Source organism: Molothrus aeneus, chromosome 3 (genome assembly GCF_037042795.1).
Source record: "Molothrus aeneus isolate 106 chromosome 3, BPBGC_Maene_1.0, whole genome shotgun sequence".
Taxonomy (NCBI): domain Eukaryota; kingdom Metazoa; phylum Chordata; class Aves; order Passeriformes; family Icteridae; genus Molothrus; species Molothrus aeneus.
Genome location: NC_089648.1, coordinates 8513948 through 8532643, shown reverse-complemented (window position 1 = coordinate 8532643; position 18696 = coordinate 8513948). Strand labels below are relative to the sequence as shown.

The 18696-nt window shown below is 40.8% G+C and overlaps 1 protein-coding gene across 3 annotated transcripts in view; it reads left to right on the top strand.

The window, feature by feature from the left end:
- MACROD2 (mono-ADP ribosylhydrolase 2) overlaps nt 1–18696 on the top strand; it is an 853439-nt gene that overhangs the window by 814528 nt on the left and 20215 nt on the right. For all 3 annotated transcript variants that reach the window (XM_066546232.1, XM_066546231.1, XM_066546230.1), the window contains exons 14-16: nt 1774–1851; nt 2458–2532; nt 3018–3107. In XM_066546232.1, the coding sequence (XP_066402329.1) occupies nt 1774–1851; nt 2458–2532; nt 3018–3107 (243 nt within the window). The remainder of the gene's footprint in view (nt 1–1773; nt 1852–2457; nt 2533–3017; nt 3108–18696) is intronic.

Here is an 18696-nt window from a genome sequence, read left to right as displayed (position 1 = left end):
TTTACCAATGCAATTCCTTTTACAAGCATGCAGTTATATCATACAGAAAAATGTATTAATTTAGGGTATGGAGTTACAGGTAGTACAGATCTTGGCTTGTCTGAAATCCTGAGAGCTTTGTCAAAAACTTCAGCAAAGCCAGAATTTCCCTCAATGTGTTTCAAGTTTGCTTGAAAAATTCCCTATAGAATTTTTTGCTACCAAAAATTTTTTGGTACCAGGAGATCCTTCAACTGGGTTTTTGATTAAACTTGGAATTTGATAAAATTCTAATTTAGTTATGCTCCAATTCAGGCTGATAAGGATAATCCTTTGAACCTCATTGTACAATATAGTATGGAAGACTGGTGCAGTAGGGCAAAAAATGAGTGCAGCAAGTATAAAGTTTAGCAAATTGTACATCAGTGAGTTATTCTACTTTCAAACTTTGGTTTTTTAAACTTATTGTCATGCCATGAAAGAAGTAAGAAACTGTGCGGGTAATTAAATGTTTGCCTTGGGGGATTATTTGCAGTTAATTAAAGCCACACGATTTCAGCACATACCTTTCCTACAGATTATTAAATTTGGATCAGATATTAACAACCTAGCTTTCTACTTATCCATCAGAGATTACTTTTGGACATTTTCAGGAACAGAGTTTTACAGGGGCATCCTTGGGTATATTGTAACATTTGCTCAGTAATGTTGTTGAGAGGGACCTTCCAGAATTTAAGCTGTAAAAGCACTGTCAAAATGTAATTTATTATCAAGTGCTGTAGATCATTTGGCATCATTACTTACTTTTTCCATTGAGCAGGACTTTAGAAAGCATCTCACATGGGAACACAAACACTGATTATCTGTTGCTGTTGTTACAACCTGGAGTGGGCTTATCCCTGTGGTTTGTGCAATGTCCAGTTAGATCAGCACTGGTTTTTAATGAGGTTCAAAGAGAGCTCTTTATCCAGTGAAATCTGTGAAGAGGATGAGCAAAATCACTAAATCACACTAAATCAAGTGTCCGTGTTGCTGTATTACCTGAATGCAGTGGAATTATGCATTATATATTTCTCCATCCCTATGCAAAAACTGGCTGTTGTCAGAAAATGCTGTTTGATGCAACAAAATAATGCCCTGTGTTTATGAAGACCCCAGATAGCACAGCAGTTGGACTTTCTGCCAAAATGTAATTTAAGTCTCACTGTGGCACTGCCCAAGCATTGTTTTGGGCAGTTCATTTTGACAGTCTGCCCCAAAAAAGAAAAGCACTCTTGGCTATAGTGATCTTGGGAGCTTTGTCATCAAGTGACATGAGGCTAGGATTTGCACAGGGATTTATGGGGTTTATTGTTTTTGGAAAGATTTAAAGTTCTGTAAATTCAACCATGAAAAACTGTTATTCTAAAGAAATAATAAACCACTTTCTTTATCAAGTAGGTGGTTTGTGCTATTTCTCATAGATTTGTGCCGCTCCACTCATTAGGAATAAAATTCTTGGTAGTGCTGCTGATTATTCTTATGCATCCTTCTTTGCCAGCTCCTGGTTTAAGGTTTGTACTGCCAGCAAAAAACTGCTCAGTAAGGGTAGGGATTCTGAAATCAATTTGAATAATTGGAACCCACAAATACACTTCTGTAGTTTATAAGAGTGCAGTTAAACAGATAGAAAATTGTCAGTGTATCAAAATGCCAAATATGAAGCTGGCACCTAAGAGCTCCTCTAGCTCAAATCTACTTTTCCAGCATGAAAACTGCTTCAGGATTTATTTTTTTGTTTGATTTTTCCCTCAGATTCCCTGAAAGACTCCAAAGGCATGCAGAAGGGTGATTCAGTGCATCCTGTGATGTGCGAACAAGATCAAGCCAAAGGTAAAGTTTTTAGTCAAAGTTTTTTAAGACAGACATGATGAACCAGTGTGAAACCTGAGTTCTTCCAGTGTCAGCACCCAGTGGGTTTCAGCCTGGCTCTGCCACCTTAAGGAAATGCTGTTGGCTAGTAGAGGTTGTGTGTCAGCCAGTTGTGGGGCAGTAACCCCTGATGCTACAGGGAAAGCCACGTCTCTAAATAGGTTTAGCCATAGTGATCCTGGGTGCATAGCACTGTTAGCATGTTGTTATTGTGGTTCTGAAAGCCTGTGGGGTGTTTCTGTTCCTTCTGCTGACCATCAAGTGCCAGCACTTTACAGCAACTCCTATGAGAAACACTGTCAAGGCTGAGCTGCAAAGGAGGAAAAACTCCAAGTGCTGCAGGGACAGTTTTGACCAGCTATATAACTAACTTAATGCTTAGTACTGTTAAATGGTATTTTCATATATAAAATGTGTTCAACATGGTTCACTTACTAGGAAAAAAAAAACAGTGCTTGGCTTAGAACTACCATGCTGTGTCTAAAGTTCACGTTCTGTTTTAATGAATTTAGCATTGCCTGCATGCAGAACCATCCTGGTACCATTTTCTGTTTCTTGTGTTAACAGGACAACAGGATGTTTCTGCAAATGAGGAGATAAAAACTGGGGAAGAGTCCCAAGATTCCTGCATGGAAATAGAAGGTATTCCTTGTGTCTTGAGATCAAAAAGCAAGATTAACAAGCAAAAACGCTAAGGTAGAATCATGGAATCATAGAACGTCCGGGATTGAGGGGACCTTAAAGATCATCTAGTTTCAACCCCCCTGCTATGGGCAGGTACACCTTCTACTCAGCCAGGTTGCTCAGAGCTACATCCAGCCTGACCTTCAGCACATCAAGGGGTGGGACATGGACTCTGGGATTGCAGTGAGTCTCAGTGAAGATCCATGTTTGGAGTAAGTGCGTGGGATTTTGTGCCTAAATCCCAGAAAGTTCATCATCTTCAAGGCTTTGCTCTGAACTAGAGCCCCTTGGATTTCCTTGGACAGCTTTTTTATTTGTACTTGTGGAGGAAAAGATCCTTTTCCTCTGCCAGTGTTTTTCATGGTAAGGTCTCTAGTGGGTGTCAATCCTTTCATGTCCATTCTGAAAAGCTTACTGTTCATCTTTTTATCAAATTTATTCAGATCCTCTGTTGAACCAAGAAGGCACAACAGAAGCTGAGATTCCTTTGATACTTGGTGCAGAGGAAAAGGAAGAAGGAAAAGAAGAAGGAGGTGAGCCTATTATAAAGCAGATGGAGACAGAGAATGCTGCAGGACTCATGTTATGCTTTTCTATAGTGAGGAAACATGGAAAGGGCACAGAAAAGAGCTCTTTTTCCCCCTAAAGAAAAATCTTTTTTTGTCTTATCTTTGAGTGGAGTTTTGATATATTGGACTTGGATTTCAATAGGAAGCTAAGTGCAAAAAAGTGCACACTCGGGTTCAAAAGTGGCATTTAAATGCTCTCCTCGCTTTCGTTTTTTTGCATTTAAGCCCATAATGGTGATTAAACAACCAATTTATGTCCATGTAAGTATCCTTATGTTCACATTTGCTAGAAGCATTCTGAGTATTTAAATAAATGTGTATGATAGTTATTTGTGAGGTCATTAATAGAGATTTAACTATTAATTTAACTAATAATTTAACTATTAACTATTAAGAGTAACTAAAAGTAGTAATTCTAATGAAGAAACCAATATTTGGTGAGAATACAGAGTCTTCTGAAGCAGTAATTTTTTTTATGGGGGTAAAGTATTTAAAACCTTGGGAATGCTGTTGCAAGGAAATGTGCAAATGTAAGTGTTGGATGCTCCTGGGAACCCTGCAATCATCTCACCATTTGTAAGGGCATGTGGTTATATAAAAAAGAATGTATTATGTAAATAATTCTCTCATTTTAAAGTAACTGCTAGTTAATTATATGGTCATTTGTAGAGCCCAAGGATTAATTTTACAGTTCCAAATTAAAATGCAGACATTATTTTTATTGAAAATTCAGGTCAATACTAACTGTGTTTTCCTAATTATGAAGTCCTTTTCTCAGCCACATTGACACCAACTTAATTGCAAACCTGTGTTATCAATATTGACAATTTTCTTCGCTGCAAAGCCAGGTTAATAGAACCTCTTTGTTCATATACAGCTAAACAATATTTCCCTCTTTGTTTTTTTAAATTTTAATTGCCTATCCAAGCTGAGACTAATCACATCTCCTCGTTATCATTTGTGTTAATGGTATTGGTTTTGTGCTGTGTTAATGATGGTGAAGGTAGAATTGATAGAATTCTTATGTTCAAATTTGGGTAAGTGGTACCACACTACCTCAGCTGCAAACTCAGATTATACATACAGGCTCACTCTGATTGCAAATACCAATGCTGTCATGTTAATCTCCTCCAAATAGAAATTATTTACATAGTATTTTATGCATCATCAGAACTAAATTGGAAAAAATGTACCTTCATTATTTGCGTATTTTCTCCTCTTTACTTCTTTAGTGTCCCCAACAGCTAGGGACTGTCATTTAGTTCTCAGAAGAGAGATTGCATTTCAACATCTGTGCTACTTACTGTTAAAATATGCAGTGTTAAGGAAAAGCAGGTAATGTCAGAAAAGGGCTGTTCTTGGCACCTTTTCTGTTCCAGCCCTTGATTTAAAAGTTTTAAATACTAAGTAAGTAAAAAAGTTCTTGCTAAATATTTTGGAACTTGTTCCTACCTGGGGGTCTCAGGTGTTGATACTGTGCGGGATTCATCTGATCCAAAGCTTGTTGAAGTCCATAGAATTAGTGTCATCAATTTAAGTGATCTTTTGGTAAGTTCCATGATAGGAGGAGGTGTGCTGAGTGTGTGTGTGCAGGATAACAGCATAAATATTCTGTCCAGCTTCTTCCAAAGGTACTGACTTTGGCACAGGAAAAATAAATGGGTGCTCTTGCAGAGCAGGAGCAGAGAAGGAAAGAATGCCTTTCCCTTGTCTTGTTTTCATTCTCATGGGTTTAAGCACCCTCATAGCTCATCTTGCTGGTTGCTGCTTGTTCTGATGGGAACAAATTCTACCACATAGGTTTTGAAAATTTGCCATAAAGTGAAGTGGGTCTGGACAAAAAGAGGTAAGAAAAATAAAATCAGCTGAAGTTCAGACTGATAAAATAATATATATTTCCCAATGAGAGATTCCTCTTAATGGAAGGAGATTACCTGGCATTAAAAAGAGATTTAATAAGGGACACTATTTTATGTAACCTGAGTGCTACCTCCTAAAGTAATTCAGCTGAAAGTTTTCCAGCAGCACACACAGTACATTTGATATAGGATGAAATACTGTATTTTTGTGTAAGAACGTGGGGAAAAGGCTAATGTGGGACTGCTAGTCCTGTTAAACAGAAATTCATGGATCTCTAGTTGGTTTGACCCATTCTGGATCTATATGCATAGCCAAATATAGCAACTACTGAATTCCAAACTACCTGGTCTTTCTGTTCTACGTGAGATTTTCTTGTGCTTGTTTTCAAACTCATCCCAGAGCAAAGGGTAGCATGTATCTGCCTCTCTCTTCTCTCTGTCTCACTGGGAGCATTAGATTCTTGGGAGTTATCTGCAGTCCCTTCAGTCCTCAGAACTGGAGCTGTGTAAGCCACTAAAGTACCAACAAAGTCCCTTTTCCAACCTGAAGCTGGATTTCTGCTCAGTTACTGATTGCAGCTTTGAAGTGTGCTAGGAAGTTTTTCAATGGTGTGGTTTTACGTGGAAAAATGTCTGTTTCTTGATGGTTTAGAGATGTCTCAGTTTACATGAACTTCTGACAAATCACAGGTTATCTTCTGATTTAACTGTGCAAATTTTACTGCCAGCTCATCTCTGTGTTTTGGGGTTTTTTAAAGCTTGCAGGGTCCTTTCTGTGGAGCTTATTTCACTTCACAGCTCCAGGGTCATGCTGTAGTGTGAATTCCCAAGGAGTCCCAGATCCTGGTGCTTTCAAGGTTCTGGGATGCTGGGAGGCCAGAGGAATGAAAAATCAAAATCTTGGCAGTCACACTCCTAACTCCCATTGCCAGCAGTGAGAGCCCAGCCAGATTACCCTGAAGAATATAACAATGTGAGGCACTGTGTGTTTCATAAAAACCTGCTGTTGCTTTTTCCAAAATCAGTAATAAAATATCACATGTGCCAATTTATTCCCTTTTTTCTACTGCAACTTGAAGTTATATATTAAGAGGGAGCAGCTGAAGAAAAAAGGCAAGCTAAGATGCCTTTTTCATTTTTTTTTCCAACTACTATTATTCACTCATTCTGGTTCACAAAAAAATAATGAAAATCTATGTTTCTTATAAGATTGGGGAATATTCTCAAATCCCTTTATTAAAAACCAGAGCAAGTGGTGATCACTGACCTATTTGCTGACTAGGTAAGTGTACACAGTTTTAACAGACCTTTTTGGCAGTGCCTTTATATGTACACTTGGAAGTGGTCCTGCTGTGTTGTAATGACCATGCACTCAGCACTTATTTGTAGGTTTAATCAGCACATTTATTCCACAACACAATTTGCAGCACATGGAAGTAAATGCCATATTTGTGTGAATATGCAGCCAGTTTCTCCTCTGAGCCCACTCTCACCTCTGTCATCTTATTTCCCCTCTCTTTCTGTCTCCCTTCATTGAGACATCCAAGATGATGATTTCCCTCACTAATCACCCTTGGAAGTCATTTGACTCTTTGAAGGGGTAGGTTTTCTCTCAGAGCACTGGAAAATGAACAGCTATTGCTGTTATTTCTCTGGTTTTCTCTCGTCTCTATTTGGGCTGAAATATTTTGTCACCTCGTGCCAGTTTGGAATATTGTTTGAGCTTGACCTGGGATGTTTCTCCATGTGAGCAACATTAGAGTGGCTGTGTAGAACCCTCACCTTCACCATGAGGTCAGGGGCAGGCTGGGGGAGGTTTCCATCCTTTGCAGTGCATGTGATTTCCTTTGTCAATCTTCTGATCAGTGCTTGTTCACTCTGAATTTGAAGTCTGCCTAAAATTTCAGGTTTGAAGTCTGCCAAGTTCTGTTCTAGCTAAGCCCAATTTTGCTCAGCAGTCTTTGTAACAAGAATAGCTGTAACCTGTAACTCTGTAGGCAACACTTTGTCCATTCCTCTCTTGTCCATTTTGCTTTAGCAGGAGTGATAATTTTATGGTGTGATCTTGGAGAGAACTAAATATTCCAAAGCCTGGGGAAAAGAGCTCTCATGTTTTACAGCTCCAGTCTCAGGCATTTATAGGATTTTTATATGCATTGGTACAGTCGTAAATAATGTCAGAATAATGACTTTGTTATCAAACAGTCAAAAATTTCAAAATGACATTGTGGCTATAGAGAAATGAAAGAATTCTTGAGAAAGATCTTTTTTGGACAAATCTGACATTTTTATTACTGATTCATGGCAATTTTATTGCTTAACCAAACTCCTTTAATTCTTCAAGTGGGAGAGATGAGACATTTTTGGGAAAAAAAAAAAAAAGCCTTCACTAGAATCTTTAAATAGGTAATTTCACTTTGTTTGGAAAGAAAAAATTACTTTGGATTGCTGTAGCTTCTAGACTACTTCTAGTATAAAGGCTCCAACTTCTTTTATTCAGTTGCTCAAAGAGAAGAAAAAATATCCTGAACCAGATACAGTGCATTTGGTGTTTGATAAGAACCCATACTGAATAGATCAGATGCCATTTTTTGGGCTGTTACAGCATATTCAGATGCTAAATATTAAATACATCTTTAAAATCCTATTCTAACACATACTGATGTTTGGCAAAGCAAAAGACAAGCGCACCACTGGGCTTTTTTGCAGAAATGCTGGAAAAGCTGTGGAAGCAGAAAGCTGCAAATGGGAATTTAAAGCTCTAGGCTATGCAGAGATGTGGGCTGTTGAGAAGCAGTAGGTGGGACTGCTGGGAGGTGTGCAGAGAGATTAGCAATGGAAAGCCTAAAAGGTACCTCACCTATGAAGCCTCTCTTTACATGCTTTTATTTTCTTGAGAACATCACAAAACTCCAGTGAACTTTTCATCTGTAGTATCAGCCAGCTGAGGAGATTCTGTGACCAGATTGTGTTTGCCAGCCCTCTGTGCTGAGTTTGTGGTGGTCCAAGGGCTTTTTGGTCTGTATCGAGCACTCTGCCCTCCTGAAGGAATTATAGCTGTGGCAGAAAAGGATATCCAAGTCATTTCTATGCCAGGTGAGGCTTACCTGTGTGGGGGTACCAGTTGTGGGTTTCTCTGTGTCTGGATTGAAGGCACCTGAGATGGTATTTCATGTTCTGACTCAGGTGTTTGTTATTTCTTATCAGTAAAACACTCTCACAACCATGAGTTCATTAGCAAGGCACAAAATGGCCAACAATCTCTTGTTACAAGGTCTTTTAAAGCTAAACTATCCAATTAAGAACTGACACCTAGATTATTTTCCCTTTTAACCCAATAACTGATCCCAAAGAGCCCACAATGGGAACTTTTCTGCCCAATTACAAAACATCACCCAAACCCATGAAGAAGGAGGAAGAAGAAGCATGAAGAAGAAACCCAGGACGACACCTGTGCCCTCCATCTTGCTTCCATCCACAACATACTCAAAATCCCAAAACCTGAATTTCCCACCAAGTGATTCACCTACACTGCTCTCTAGAACCTATTTCACATTTTTGTGGATTCTGGTCTATTCTGGAGTTTAGGAAACTTTCTCCATGAGTGAGGGTCAAAGTCAGTGCTGCCCTGGGGGTCAGGGCACCCCAGAGCAGACAGAGAAATATTCCCTTTGCTCTGCTTACATGTTGCAGGCTGCAGAGGAGGAGCTCTGGGGCTTTGGCCCCACTGTTTGTGTGGGGGCTTTGTGCAGTGGGAGCTGTCCAGGCTCTTACATCAGCAGAGGCTTCACTGACGGTGCAGGATGGGGCAGCAAATGGGATGCAGAGCCCTGCAGGGCTTTCCTGAGGGAGCTTCCCTGAGGATGCTGTGCAGCACTGTGCATTGGCAGTCAGGGTGGTTATTACACTGACAGTAGTCTGCTCTAGATATTGATTTCAGTCTCTTGAGGGGGAAAAAAGTTGTATTTATTTTCCTGCCACAGAAAGAATCTGTTTCTTTTCATTAGTCTCCATATACCAGTTTCTAACCTGAATGTACATTTAAAAAATAGATGGTGCAGGATTAATTTGAAGTTTTAATTATTTTTCATCCCTTGCAAGGAAACATAATTTATTTTTTCTGTGTGCTTTTCTAATAAGAAAGTAGAAAATGTAAGGAATTTTCCAGCTTAAACGTTTTGCTTGCTGTCACAGTCACTTTGTGTTACCAGACATGATGGTAAGGGTAAAACAAAAAAGCCAAAAGGAAAGAAAACAGGAAAACAACAAGAGAGAACACTGTAACAATGATAGTGTTTAAGGTTTATTATCTCTATTTGATTGTTTTCTTCATTTCATTTTACAGTAAGCAGAATAGAAATAGTATTATGAATTAGCATTTTTTATTGCATTTAAAAATATCATCTCTTTGTTCCTGCTGAAAGTGTTGACAATGCAGCCTTTGTTTAGTTTAATTAACTTATGTTACAGCAGTGAATTGAATCACACTCAGCATTAAATAAGTAAAAGAAGCTTAAGAGTGCTTTTCCATATGCAGAAAATAAAAAGAAAGAAGAAATTAAATCCTTGAAGATGCTGGAGGAGAAACTGGATATTTTTAATGAAATATATTGAAGTGCCATTTTCATTTTGATTTTCCATGTTGGGAATGCTAAAAAATATGAAATCATCAAATCCCAGTGAAAAGCAGATGCTATGATGTCATTCTTAGTCCTCATATGTTTATAATAGTATTACATGATATTGTATGTTTTTTACTTGTGACCTACAAGTCTTGAAGAGCTTTAAGATTCTGATAAGGCCCTTATCACATATGAAAATTGGGGAGATAATAGAATCTGTATTCCAAATGATGGGGTCCAAGTCTACCAGGCTTTGGCTTTAGCTCACCTCTCCAGAGAGACAGCAGTGCCTTATGGAAACAAAACATTTATCTCTTTCAAACTCTCTCAAACCATCTCAAATAGCACCTAAGGAATGAGGGAAAGGAATATGGGAGAGTGTCTGACATCTCAGAAACAGTTTCCTGTAACATATTGAAAAAGTAGGACTCACTGGCCAAGGACTGCTCTGTTACAGATGGCAGCATAGCCATCAGTATTTCTGGAAATAAGCTTAGAGATAAGGCACCACTTTAATATATATGTACAGCTTCAGAGGTATCTGTTTGAGCAGTGAGCTTAGCTCCTGTGTGCCACAGTAAGAAATTCAGTCCTAAATTAGAATAAGTCCACCAGAACAAAGGAGTGCAGGCAGTTTCACCAGGAAACAATTTGATCCCTCACAGAAATGTTATGTCTTTGTGCCATCTTCTACAAAAGGAGTCTTTGTTGTGTTAAGCACTGATAAATTTTAGATTCTTACCTCTTTTAATAAAGTTTGTTTATGATGGAGTACACTCATCCAACTGAGCTGGCTCTGGAACTGGAAGTTCTGTGCTCCCACTTGCTTAGGTTGTGGATGGATGTATCACCTTGCCCAGGTTGTGGCACTGTTATAGGTGTTTCAAAAATTCAAATGGCCACACACTTAGGGCAGCAGGGAGACAAACTGCATTTAACCAAGGATTTTCACAAAACAGAGTGGAGCCCAGCCATAACTGTGTGGAAACCACAACCAGTGGGAGTGGAGAAGGTATGATTTGGGGAACTTTTTTTTTTTCTCAAGTATAGAACAGGAAGGAATTAAAAGAAAACACCATATGCCCTAGGATTGAAAGATTCTGTGGCTTGTTCTTTGAGGAGTGGAAGAACATTTTCACTTCACTGATTATTTCTGTAGTTTTGCCTAGTGCTGTGGTGAGGAGTAAATCTGGTTCTCATATGAGAAGGGTGGCATCTACTCACTCCATACTGTCACATGGATCAAGAGAGACACTTTTTGATTCAGCTCTGTTCTCTTTTCTCTTCTGTTGTGTATTCCCACTTCTGGCTCTGCTAGTGAGGTACACCATGGCTTCATGGGTGTGCTTGCCTCCTGTGCTTGGAGAGGGAGGCCAGAGCTGTACAAGAAGGGAATGCTACATAGTGAGGGGAAATGTGTGTGCAGCCTTGTGAAGTAGAGGTTGCTTTGCTAGGGCATGAGTTTAACTGAGATTAAACCTTTCTCACTGCAGTTGACTCAGTGCAGGAAAAATCCCACTCAGTCTCACTCAGATCTTTGAAGCATAATGCTTTCCTCTGGATTTTCTCTTCCTTTTTTCTGCACTTTACTCATAACTTTTTGGCAGCAGGTTTTCTGTCCCCTCACCTTTTCCTAATGTGGTTGACAGGTGCGCATTCTTTTGAGGTCTTGCCATCTGGAAGGAGTTTTCCTCTGCTTGGTTGGCTTTTATCACATTTTGCCTCCAGATGAGCATGCAAGGTCAGCATCACCATCATACCTGGCCCATAGTATCAACCCAAGAGCCCAAACTGACCTTGTCTTTAGCCACTCTGAAAGATCTACCAGGGAGAGAGCTCTTCCCTCCTAATCTCTGGGACTGCATCTGAATCAGGCAGCAGGGTCATCCCAACACATTGGTGCACGAGTGCAGCTCTTTGGGACTTTCTGTTATTTCACAGAAAGCTCAGCATCTCCTTTTTGGGGTCTTGCATGATCTCTGAGGAGCCTTTCTTGGAGCTCTCCCGTGTTCTGTGCATGTGCTCCTAGCTGCAATTAAAGCAGTGCTCTGAATTATGGACTGTGAGTTGCAGCTGCAGACAGTCTATGGGCAACTGCAAAAACACTTTAGTTTTGTTTTTAGAGATCCAAGAGAAACATGAAGAGCATTGGAATGGTGGGGTTCTTACTTGTGCACATGCTTCAATGCTTATAATGTACTTACTTGATTAACACTGGACCTTGCTGAAACAGTTGCCAGTGATTTTCCTCCCATGTTCAGAGTTGTGACTTCTATCCTGAGCTCTAAACTCTGTTGTTTGCTACAGCCAGCAAATTTCAACCAAAAGATGACCTTCATTACTGCTTCACTGTTGCAGGGTCTTTACACTGAAATTTTGGGGTATATAAGCCCTTTGACTCATTATTCCCCTATGTGGATGTGCCTTTACTGTTAGTTTGTTTGTTCTGCAGTCACTGTGCCAGTAATCAGAGGTCAAAACCTCTTTTATTCTATTTACATCATCCTAAAACCTCTCAATACTTGCATTACTTCACAGCCCTTGAAGGACAGCATGTCTGCACATTCAGCATTTCTCTCTGTGGAGGAAATATGCAGTCACTTTCAGGCTATACCATTCTTACCTGGACAGAAAAATTGGTTAAACTCTGTTCTGGATTTTGAGCAGAAAAAGTCAGTAGTCTCTTCATTGCCCCCTGGTTACAGCTAACAATGGTGGAGAGTCAGGGGGGTCAGGATGGCAAATTCACTGTATCAGGGTTTGGAAAACATTGAGATTCCCAATTTGTGGCCAAATGCTATGACAGTGACACAGTTACAGCTACACAGTGTTTCATCAAGTAGAGCACAGCTGCTGGACATGTTTTCATTGTCTGACAGCCTGAAATGTAGCACAAAGGTGTCAAATGAGAACAAATGGAGATACCTCAGGTGCTTCAAAATAAGATGTCAATATGCTGAAAAATCAATGCCTAACTCCAGGAACTCAAGTCAAGGAAATTAACTTGCCTGATTCCTCCAGCTATCCTAGCTAGAAGGAAGATTAGCAGGAAGCTGACAGACTGAGCAGGGAGCACAGCTGGGTCTGAGCATCACCCCCTTTCTGGGGTGCTGGTACCTTAGTATGGTGCCTCCATCAACCCAGCTGGTCTGGAGAGGTCAGAAAACTGAGAAGAACTTGCTGTTATGAGTGTGCAGCGGCTCCACTCCCTCTTGTTTTGCTCTTTCCTGAGCATTGAAAGGTCTCTACAGGTGACACATTCTCATTGGTGCTGTCCCAGTAATGAGAGGGGCTTCCCACACAGTTGTCTTGCAGGAATCTCTAAGACACAAGGATCAGGGGTGGAACCCTTCCAGCATTAATTCAGATTTATTTCCAGCATGCTCTGATCAGGAGGGTATGAGGCCAGAGTAAGCACTGGCATGGTCCCTCTCCCTCACTGGGGTTCAGATCCTCTTTGCTCCAAGTTTTGCATGGCTGCTGCCATCAAACCTTAGTTAAGCCCTTGGCCCTTCTTCTTGTGATCTCACCTCACAGATCCATGGTGGTTTGCTGTGGTCCTTTCCCACACACCCAATTATTCCTGTAGATATCAGGAGCTCCTGTGGATCCTGGATTGATCTAAACAGCTGGATCACCACAAGAGACCAGAGCTGTGCTCTCATTTTTTGGCACTTCCTCCTTGGGACAGCAGATATTTTACAATTACCCTCACATGAGCATAGCTGACAGCTTCCACACTCATCTTGGACTGGTAAAGCTGGCATCCTCTGTGGGTTTTGTTCACCTCTCTGCCTTCCAAGGCAGTGACTGTCCAGTGTGTGGTAGGTACAGCTGTGGTGGTCTTTTAAAACTGTTGTCAGTGTTTTTAATGCCTGTATCATCATAAATCTGCTTGCACATAGAAACCTGAGTCTTGACTTGCAGATGACTGAGGTTACTGGGGGGTTGCTGACATGTCTCAGAAACCACACAGTTACTGAGTTACAGGTACTGCAGGCTCCCACAGCTGGAACACAGCTGGTTTTCAGGTAAATGTCCAAACATTTGGATGCTTTTTGTAGCTTGGATTTGAATCTTCTGGCAATGCAATATGGGCAAGTTTGCTTTAAAAAGAAAAGAAAGTTAAAGAAAAAAGTCTTTAAACAATATTCCCAGTACTGCCTGCTTCCATCATGGCATAAAATAGATTTCCTGGATGCAGTTCTGCTTGCAGATCCAGCTGGCTCTTGAAGTGTGTGAGCATGAAAAAGCAGACCATAAGAAATATATCTTGTACCTATCTAAAGGAACCCAAGTTATCTTAGAAATGGATGCATACAGAGATCACAGAATCTGCTCATGAAACTGTTCCCTCTGGCATGAAACACAGCCAGTGTTTAACAGTACTAAGTCAAAAGTGTGATGTTTAAGACACAGGAAATCTTTCCAAAGTGAAAAGTATTTTCAAGGGGAGCCTGGGGGAGAGATATTCATCTCAAGATTTGGCTGTAAAATATGGTTAATGCCATTTGTTCTTATCACAGTTGCCATGGGATATTTAACCACCAGAGGTGGTTAAATATCCCATGACCCGAGGCTGATATCTGATCCTGGAAGCAGCAGTGCTATGCCATGTATGAGATTGCCAGAACCATTTCCTTCTTGTAATGAGGTCTGCCATTCAAGGACAGATACAGGATGCTCTTGCCCAGCTTGTGAATCCAGCTAGATCACCAGCACACAGCTGAAAAAACTGGAGAAGGATCTGCACGTAGGAGGGAAGGAAATCAGCTACACACATTCACATTCCAAAAGTGAGAATGAGCACAGCAATGCTTTCTGGCAAAGCTTTGGTCACAGCTTGGGGTGTTGAAGCCAGTTTGCTCCTTGCTAACCTGCACCTGTAATCAGCTGGATACATATCCGTCTCCTCCAAGAGGGGAAGGCAGGATGGCATTGGCACTTTGTCACCTCACAACTGACAGAGTCATTTAGAGCAAAGATAGTTCAGATTTTGCTCCAGTGTGTGAAGTTTGCCCTTTGAATGTTGTGATTTTTCTCTAGCTAGTCTTAGAGGTAAGAAAACACAGCTGAGCCTTATCCAGGCCTGAAGAGGCTGGAGCACATCAGCTGCTTGCCATATTGCTGGAACACCTGTGGCATTTGCTTTGAAATCTAAATGCAGGCTGTTCACCTGTATTGCCAAGTACAACAGAAGCTTCCTTCTGGCTGGCAGGGCGGTATTAATTTAAAGAGAACTCCATCTGTGAAGCCTTGGAGAGCAGCAGTCAGAAGAAACAGGCAGAGAGGTCACCAGGAATAGTCTTGCTCTCATCTGGGGGCCTTGCCACCTGCATCTATTACCCATCATTTCTAATTAGCAGATGTACCTTGGGGAAAGCTACTCGTTTGCTTTCCTGAAGATGCTGTTCTTATTAAGAGAGATGTTGTTTTTGCTGAGCCTTGTGAGTTCATTTTGTGAGCTTTCACAGGTATTTAGGGTGGTATGGTCTTGGCAGCCCAATAATTAAGGAGTCCTGTACCTCCCTGCTGCAGACTGCCCCTTGTCTGTCCCCTTTCTTCTCAATGCTGCTACCAGATGGTTGGAGATTTTTCACCCTTTCAAAAGCTTTTTATTTCCCCGTCTCATCAAGCACATCTCAGCAATGCTTAATTAACCTAAGGCTTTTCAGGCCCCCTTATTTGCCCCCAGAAGATAAGTTAAGGACTTGAACATTTTCAATAGAGTGCTTGGAAAGCAAATCCTTAGAGGCAAGTCATAGGTGCAGGAGAATGTTATTTAGTGTTATTTGGTTGTTTACTCTTTCTTCTCTCTCTTCCTTCTGTCTGTCCTCTTATCCATACATCCTTCTGCCCAAGCTCTTCTTGTCCTTCAGACATTCAGGGATGCCTCTTGTTTTTTGGCAGTGGTTGACACCAGCTGATGTCTGGTACTATCCAGAGAGCTCTTATCCTTGGGCCAGTTCCTGAATACAATTGTTTTTAGCCTGTTTTAATCTGTTTAGATCTCCTGAATAAAAAATGGCAAGTATAATTAGCTGAATAATTAATATAATTTTTTAACCTGTTTTAATCTGTTTAAATCTCCTGAATAAAAAATGGCAGATATAATTAGCTAACCAGTACTAGGAAACCATTGAGTTAAGGTGTTTTGATTTATGGTTTGGGATTATTTTTTTTGCCTGCATAATTCCCACACTTGCTTGAAACTAACTTGTAAGCTTTATTTATGAGATCAGAGCAGATGAAATGAAAGCCTGGTTAATTAACAAAAAAATTTATTTGCATCTTGCTTTGTGTTGACATTGAGCATCATTTGTTTCTGCATTGTCACATACACTCTTTTATTATTAATCTGTAAGCTGTAATGTACAGCTGCAAATGAGATTTAAAAAAAAAAAAACACACAAAGCACAACTTTTTTCCCTTCTTCTCTCCCCTCCTCCCTATAAAACATGAGAGCTTGCTGCTTAACCACGTGAAGCACAGATTTTCTGTGGGATTCCAAACACCTCAGAGATAACTGTCACATAATTTTGCCACACAATTTAATTCAGTGGCTGGTGGTTTGCATTTACAGGTAGATGAGAGCATCCAGCCACCAGGTGTGTGCATCACTAGAATTAAATGCCTACTAGTTTATCTGCTCGGGAGATAAATATTTATACATCATTAAAATGGTGAGCTGTATATACATGGAAATGTCCATGGATGATGGGGGGAAATGTGTGAGGTGGTTTCCTTGCAGTCACAGAGGATGTGACCTCAATTACTGCCGTTTTCTCCCTGCCACTTTCCTTCATGTTGTACATGAAGTTGTTGCTGCTGTGTGCTCTCTGCCCAGAGGAGCAAAGTGCCTTATCTAAGGCTAGATTAAAATGCTCTTCACATGCCTTTCTGATTCTTGGCATTTTTAAGCCACTGAGGGAAATAAAATGCAAAGAGTGTGGGTAAATGAATGCACGGTGTAGGTTTGTGTCATGGGGGAGTGTTATCTCTGTAATGGTGCTCCCCCCATTTCCATAACTCAGGCTGTGGCTGAAGAGGAGCACGGCTCCCCAGGGTATTTTAACATCCCTGTTTGCAGACCACGTGGCAATGTTTGAAGTGCTAATTGGCTTCCTTTTAAGCCAGTTGTTGCATTTTTCTTTTCTACTTGTTTTCCACTAAAAGGAATGTTAGTATTTTTATGATGGCTGGCGTTTAGTGGAGCTCCTCTGTACAAAGATAACAAATGAGCTATGTGACCTGACATTCTCCCTGGGACTGGGCTTGGAACAAAGCAAGCCAGTGGCATTTCAAAGCCTGCCTTTAAAGTAGCTGGTTATATACTCTGTTTATCAGAATCACTAGGAAATGCCATTTCTCTGGTATTTTGCACCTTCTCTTAATTGCCTGGGAGGTGGAAAAATCTTTGGGCAAAAACTTACGGCAGGGGTGTTGGAACTAGATGATCTTTAAGATCCCTTCCCAAACTATTCCATGATTCTGTGTGCCCAGGACCCAAAGGACACATATGCACAAAGCTTGAAGATGCTCCATGCTTTCTGTATCCCTGTGCTGTCCAAGAGCTTCAAGTGGTTGGGTCTGCTGCAGGCTTTTGGAAAGAAGAGCTGAGCTCTAAACCTTTGACAGCGGCTTCTGCAGGTACTGCAAATTTCTGGGCAGGCTTTGGAATTGACATCTGGATTTTCCTCTTCCTGCCCTTCTGCTGGGAGTTGCTGAGGAGGCATCACCCAGAGCAGGAGGGGCTCCCCAGCTGCTCACTGAGCACCCCTGCTGCTGACAACATGAATAAATCAGAATTTGGAGGGTATGTCCAGAGGAAAGCTGGAGGAAGAGGCAGGGGCCTGGTCCAGCAGCTCAGGACACCAGAGGGAATGTCACCCAGCATCCCCAAAGCCTTGCTTATGAGGTTTGTGATCATGCTGTGTTTCTGCAAAATACTTTGTCTTTGATCCAATGCTCTATATAACCAGGAATTTTGTTCTGGCAAGAAGGCAGCTCTTTTCCCCACATTTCACAGATTTCTAGTTTCTGGAGACTTCACAGTTTTGTTGCTATAAACCATCACCCACTGAAACTGATTGGCCTGCTAGCAGCCCTTGGCAAAATTTTTGAAATAAATCCACCTTTTTGAGGCCTGATATTCAAATCACTGCTGTGCTCCCCTTGGGAGGGATGGCCTTTTGTTAGAAGCCTTGCTCTTTCAATGGAAACCTGCTTTCACGTGGCCACAACAGCAGTGATCCAAGGAGTGGACTGTGATGATGAATGTCAGAAAGCTTTGCTACACGGGCTTACTCTGGGGAAGCCATTCTGGGCACAGAATGTGATCCATGGCATGGGATCCAGTTCTTATCATTTCCTTCAGCCATTTGCACCTTTCTTTCATATGTGGGCTGTGAAAAGAGCTGGATTAATTCAGGGTTTGTAAATCAGAGGACAGGCAGAAATAAATGGGTCTCAACTTTTAGGCTTGCTATAGTAAATATGCCATGAGATGAAGAGTAGATAAACTGAATTTAGAGAACTTAAATTTGGGTTCATTTTCATTATACTTTCTATTGTAGGTTAATGGTTACACTGTTAAGTTGTAGCTTAGAGTATGAATTGCTCTCTGTTAAGGAAATGAAAGTTAAGTGAAGATTTTTTCTGATAGGAAATATACAGAAGGATAAGCAGGGTCTTTTTACCTATTACTACTCTTAGTATTAATTAGGACTTTTACTATCATTAATGATTACAGCTGTATAGTCCAGTCTCTAAACTTAAACTGGAAATACCATGGCAAAGTGCCCTTCACAGTTTTCTTTATCCAAGGAATGCACAGCCTAAATTCCATTATTTTGTATGCTCATCAGCCTAATTGAGGCATCCCTTTCATGGACTGCCAACACAGTGGCACCACTGTCTCATACATGGATTCTCTGTGACCAACCAGCTTCCTCCTGCTCTGCTGCTTAAAAAATAGCTTGCTTGCCTCTGCCAGAAGTGCTTGTGTCATCAATGCCCAGTAAACACATTCTTAAATGCTTCCTGCTGGGAAATCAGAAGCAGTTCCTTCTT